At 35.7% G+C, this 6,568-nt stretch overlaps 1 protein-coding gene across 1 annotated transcript in view; it reads left to right on the top strand.

Moving 5' to 3' along the window:
- Window positions 1-6,289, top strand: part of CUNH9orf85 (chromosome unknown C9orf85 homolog) — a 71,154-nt gene extending 64,865 nt beyond the window's left edge. The window contains exons 3-4 of the mRNA XM_025891621.2: window positions 1,932-2,045; window positions 2,646-6,289. Of these exons, the coding sequence (XP_025747406.1) occupies window positions 1,932-2,045; window positions 2,646-2,793 (262 nt within the window). The 3' untranslated portion in view covers window positions 2,794-6,289. The remainder of the gene's footprint in view (window positions 1-1,931; window positions 2,046-2,645) is intronic.
- Window positions 6,290-6,568: the final 279 nt, after the last annotated feature.

Here is a 6,568-nt window from a genome sequence, read left to right as displayed (position 1 = left end):
CTTTCTTTCTTTCAAGATTTTATTTATTTGACAGAGAGAGACACAGTGAGAGAGGGAACACAAGCAGGGGGAGTGGGAGAGGGAGTAGCAGGCTTCCCGCCAAGCAGGGAGCCCAATGCGGGGCTTGATCCCAGGACCCTGGGATCATGACCTGAGCTGAAGGCAGACACTTAACGACTGAGCCGCCCAGGTGCCCCCAGAATACACTTTCTTCTCAATTACACATGGAATACTCTTCAGGATAGTTCATATGTTAGGCCACAAAACAAATTTTAAGAACTTAAGAAGACTGAAATAATATCAAGCATCTTTTTCAACCATAGTGCTATAAAAGTAGATATAAATTGCAGGTACGAAAGTGGAAAACTCACTAATTTGTGGAACGTAAACAACATGCTACTGAACAACCAATGGGCAAAATAAGAAATCAAAAGAGAAATTAAAAAAAAAAACAGACTTTAAGGAACTGAAAATGGAAATAGAACACACCATAACTTATAAGATGCAACAGAAGTAGGTATAAGAGGAAAGTTCATGGCAATAAATGCTTATATCAAAAGAAGAAAAATCTTTTTTTTTTTTTAAGATTTTATTTATTTATTTGACAGAGAGAGACACAGCGAGAGAGGGAACACAAGCGGGGGTAGTGGGGGAGGGAGAAGCAGGCTTCCCGCCGAGCAGGGAGCCTGATGTGGGACTCAATCCCAGGACCCTGGGATCCTGACCTGTGCCCAAGGCAGACACTTAATGACTGAGCCACCCAGGCACCCAAGAGAAGAAAAATCTTAATCTAATTTTACATCTCAAGGAACTAGAAAAAGAACAAGTGAAGCCTAAACTTAGTAGAAGGAAGGAAATAACAAAGATCAAAGCAAAAAAAAAAAAGAAAGAAAGAAAGAAAAGATCAATGAAACTAAGAACTGGTTCTTTGAAAAGGTAAAATAAAATTGACAAATCTTGAGTTAGACTCACCAAGTATAAAAGAGAAAAGACTCAAATAAAATCAGAAGTAAAAGAGGAGAAGTTACAACTGATACCACAGAAATACAAAGGATCCTAAGAGACCATATGAACAAATGTATGCCAACAAATTGGAAAAATGGATAATTTCCTAGAAACATACAACCTACCAAGACTGAAACTTAAAGAAATAGAAAATCTGAACAGACTAATTACTAGTAAGATTGAATTAATAGTTAAAACCTCTTCCAAAACAAAAGTCCAGGACCAGACAGTCTCATGGGTAAATTCTGCCAACATTTAAAGAATTAATACCAGTTATTCTCAAATTATTCCAAAATAAGGAAAAGAAGGGAACACTTCCAAACTCATTTTATGAGGCCAACATCACCCTGATATCAAAACCAGACAAGGATGCCAGAAGAAAAGAAAATTGCTGGCCTGTATCCCTGATGCACGTAGATGCAAAATCCTCAACAAAATATTAGCAAGCCAAATTCAACTCTCAGTAGATGCAGAAAAAGCATTAGACAAAAAAATTCAACATCTGTTTATGATAAAAACTCTCAACAAACAGGGTATAGAGGAAATATACCTCAACATAGCAAAGGCCATATATGACAGACCCACAGCTAACATTATACTCAGCAATGAAAAACTGGAAGCTTTTCCTTTAAGATCAGGAACAAGACGAGATGCCCATTCTTGCCACTTTGATTCAACATAGTACTGAAAGTTGTAGCCAGAGTAATTAGGCATTAAAAAAAAATAAAAGGCATCTAAATAGGAAAGGAAGAAGTAAAACAGTCACTATTTGCAGATGACATTTTTAAAAGCTTTAAGAAAGTAGAGAAATCTGGGGTGCCTGCCTGGCTCAGTTGGTAGAGCAGCCCTATGTTTATTTGGTTTCATCAAATAAATCTTAGTCAATCAGTCAAAAATAATGCTTGATTTTTTTCCCTCACTTTTAGTGTTAAGTGTTTACAAAAGTCAGTGAAGGATTCTTACCACATAATGTGTAGACCATGTGCCTGTGAACTTGAAGTTTGTGCAAAATGTGGAAAGAAAGAAGACATTGTTATTCCGTGAGTATTTTTTTTTTAAATGTTTGGGATTTATTCTTTTAGTAATTGATATGTGGATTTTCTTTTGAGGAAACATCTGGCAGCTCTGAGAGTCTTAAGGTGCAGTATATCACACTGACTTAGACTTCTTTTTTCTACCTAACAGGAAAAAGTCTTAATTATTCATTACATTTTTCTATCATTATAGTAAAAATAAAACTTCATATTTTTAGGAAATTAAAATATTTATCCATGAAGTTCACATCCATCAATCATCACAGAAGAATTTACTCATTATGCAACTACTTTTCTTGAATGGACATCATGTATTAATTTCTTTGAGCCTACTTTATTGACCACAGTATTATAATTGGTTGGATCTTGACTGAAGTTAATCTTCAAGGATCTTTTTCTCTATACTTATTTTACGAGACTCCTATTAATCATGGATGGACACTTAGATTGCTTCCATATCTTGGCTATTGTAAGTAATGCTGCAATAAACATAGGGCTGCATATATCTTTTCAATATAGTGAAATATAGTATAAAGTTCTTTTCAATCTACGGGTAAATAACAAAAGCCTGAGAAATAAATAGAAGGTTTTTTTTTTCATTTTTAGGTTTAATAAAGAATCAGAAAAGACAGGAAATCCTGAAAGTAATCTACGTTCCACCCATAGAAGTTGCAGAAGAAATGAAGAAGAAAGTGATGATGACTTAGATTTTGATATTGACTTAGATGACACAAAAGACAATCAAGAGAATTAATATATTAAAAGTCAGTTTGAAAATATGAAATTCTGAATGACTTTTGACTTTTGACAGTTTTACACAAAAATATTATGAAATCCTAATGAGAAAAATAGCAAAAACCTCTAGAAAACAGGCAAAATTCACACAAGGACAATATAAATTATGCATGATACTTGGATAATTATAAAACTTTCATCCAGAGTTTTCTTATAATGAATTTTTAAGTAGCATATGCTAGAATACCTGCCAAAATGAGTATTAGGGTATCATATTGCAGTTCATGGGAATTATTTAGAAAAGTATACTACCTAATATCAAACTAAACAAGATTCAGAATTGTTGGTTGTGTAAGAACTATCTCATGGAAAAATCAGGGCTAGCCTCAAAAATTGGTCCTCATTAAGTACCTTTTTGTAGATTGATCTCAAGTAAATGGCCCACAGAATAAAGCCCCCTTACTTATAAGCTTGCTTGTTATAAAAAGCTTGTTATTTTATTTTTATTTTTTAATTTTTTTTTAAGATTTTACTTATTTATTTGACAGAGGGACAGAGAGAGAGAGGGAGCACAAGCAGGGGGAGTGGGAGAGGGAGAAGCAGGCTCCCCGTGGAGCAGAGAGCCTGATGTGGGGCTCGATCCCAGGACTCTGGGATCATGACCTGAGCCGAAGGCAGATGCTCAACGACTGAGCCACCCAGGCGCCCCAAAAGATTGTTGTTTTATTACTGTGTTTTATTCCATTGTCTTTACTTACCACGATTCATTTCTCCTCTCTAATGTTGAGGGACATTTGAGTTATTTAAAAATTTTCCTACTACAAAGAATACTGCTGTGAGCATTGTTACATGTGTTTCTTGGTACACATGTCTTGTTTCTTGGTGCATATTTCTGTTAGATATATATCTAGTAGTGATACAGGCCATCCAGCTATATGTATATGCATCTTCAGGATTACTGTATAATGCCAAGCTGTCTTTCCAGAAGAATTGTTATCTCCTTTCCCTACTGCAGTATATTAAGAGTGCCAGTGCTCTGTATCCTTTCTAACACTTGATCTTTAAATTTCTTTCAGTTTGATAAGTGTGTAATGTATGTCTTTGTCTTATTAATTTTGTAATTTATATGTATATGTATGCATATATATACATATACACACACGCATCTATGGATGGACACTTGGATTGCTTCCATATCTTGGCTATTGTAAGTAATGCTGCAATAAACATAGGGCTGCATATATCTTTTCAAATTAGTGTTTTTATTTTCTTTGGGTAAATACCCAGTGGTGGAATTACTGTATCATATAGTATTTCTATTTTTTAAGTTTTTGAAGTACCTCCATACTGTTTCCCACAGTGGTGCCCCAACTGACATTCCCATGAACAGTGACAAGGGCTCCCTTTTCTCCACATCCTCACCAGTACTTGCTGTTTCTTGTCATTTTGAGAGTAGCCATTCTGACAATGTGTGAGATGATTTCTCACTGTGGTTTTGATTTGCATTTCTCTGATGATTAGTGATGTCCAGCATCTTTTCATGTGTCTCTTGGCCATCTGTATGTCGGCTTTGGAAAACTGTCTATTCAAACCTTCTACCCCTTTTTAATCAGATTTTTTGTTTAAAAATATAAAATCAAAACATTGAGGAAAATGGACACATAAATGGAGAAAGATAAAATAAATGGAGAGAGGTACCATGTTCTTGCTGGGGAAGTCTCAGTATTTTAGTTTACAATCTTACAGAAAGTTTCCCAAAAATTTGGCTTGCCTTTTGCATATAAACTTATTTCCTGGACAAGGTAACTTTTGTGGTTCAAGAGCCAACTAAATCATTAGTCCTAGCATAAGTTCTTTCCCATCTGAATGAATCATAACTCTGCAGATTACCTTCTCAGGAGAGAAATTTAACAAAGAGCATCACCTAGTGACATATCCTAATATCTGTATTTCTGTCTTTAGTGCTAAGAAAGGTTTTGTTTTGTTTTCTTAAGCAGACATAAATTTAATTGTTTATATTTAGTTTATTTTTTTTTTAGGAATTGTTTTGTCTAATCTAAAAATTTCTTTTCATTGGAACTCAACATGGATCTAAATCCTGCCATGTCACTTATGAGCTGTATGTCTTGGTACAAATCAATCTTTGTGTGCCTTGGTTTCCATGAGGTTGTTAGAAGGATTAAATGCATTAATATGTGAAATGCTTAGAACCCATAAGAATACTATACAATTGATATTACTATCACTATTTGATTATATATTAATTGGTAATGAATTAAAGTTAATTAGTAATGAGGACAGAAATTTGGTTGTTTGCCTACATTGTGCAAGTTATATATGTAAATATATATATAAATTCCATATATGTATTTAGGAAATGCAGAAGGTATATATATATGGAATTCTGTAGCTTGCAGATCGATGCTATCTGGTGCCAGAGTCTTTTTTTTTTTAAGATTTTATTTGACAGAGAGAGACACAGCAAGAGAAGGAACACAAGCAGCGGGAGTGGAAGAGGGAGAAGTAGGCTTCCTGCTGGGCAGGGAGCCCGATGCGGGGCTTAATCCCAGGACCCTGGGATCATGACCTGAACTGAAGGCAGACGCTTAATGACTGAGCCACCCAAGCGCCCCCCAGAGTCTGTTTTATAACTAATGTACTATAGTACTACTCTAGCACACATCAAAAGCAGTTCCAAAGGTAAATAGAGAAAACTGTATTAGACGGAGTGTCCTCCATGGCCTGAACTTATTTGGTGACTACAAAGGCTTGGAATAATAATGACAACAATATAATAATAGCATTCATTCAACAAATAATCATCGAGCACCTTACGTGTGCAAGGGCACTGTACAAGATACGTGGGGTACAACAATGAACAAAACAAAGATCCTTATCCTTTCAGAGATAACTTTTTAGTGGTTGGAGACAGACAATAAGCATTGAACATAAGAAGTAAATTATATTAGAAGGTGAAAGTGCTATAGGAAAAAATAAGGAATGGTTGGGTGATTGGGAGTCTAAGGGCTTGGATAGCATAGGGATGAGTGTGTACAAGTGGGTAGGAAGTGGGCTATGATTTTTTAAATGAGGTGCCCAGAGAGACATGTTGGGGAAGAATGTTCCAGGCAGAGGAACCATTGTAAGATTTTGCCATGTATGTTCAAGGAACAGCAAGGAAGGAAAGGAATGATTAAATTGGAGAGTCATAGACATCAGGGAGGTAATGGATGGCCAGATCATGTGAAACCTGCTTTTAAGAGGTTTCTTCTTTATCTTTGGTTTTCAGCCATTTGACTGTGATATTCTTGTTTGTGACTTAAGGTTTTCTGAATTCTTCAGATCTGTTGGTCACTGTCCTTAAACAAGACTTGGAGAATTGCTGGCCGTTGTTTCTTTAACAGCTGTTTTTCTCTCTTTTCTCCTCTCCTTCTAGCACTTCACGCATACCTTTAGATTTTTTTGACTGTGTCCCTTGTCTTTCTTATGCTCTGCTTTCTTTTTTCCATTTGTTTTTTCCTTTATGTGCTTCAGATTGTGTGTATTTTTTGATTTTTTAAAAATTTTTACATTTTATTTTAGTTTTTTTAGAGGCAGGGAGGAGCAGGGCTTAATTTCACAACCCTGAGATCATGACCTCAGCCAAAATCAAGAGTTGGATGCTTAACTGACTGAGCCACCCAGGCGCCTCTCTCACTTTTTTTAAAACTAAGCTCTATCCCACTGTGGGGCTTGAATTTACAACCCCAAGATCAAGAGTGACATACTCTACTGACTGAGCCAGTCAGGTGTCC

The sequence above is a fragment of the Callorhinus ursinus genome, unplaced genomic scaffold (genome assembly GCF_003265705.2).
Source record: "Callorhinus ursinus isolate GAN/ISIS: 27379988/994484 unplaced genomic scaffold, GSC_fseal_2.0 scaffold28, whole genome shotgun sequence".
Taxonomy (NCBI): Eukaryota; Metazoa; Chordata; class Mammalia; order Carnivora; family Otariidae; genus Callorhinus; species Callorhinus ursinus.
Note: the sequence above shows the minus strand (reverse complement) of the source record. Positions and strands in the feature narration are given on the sequence as shown.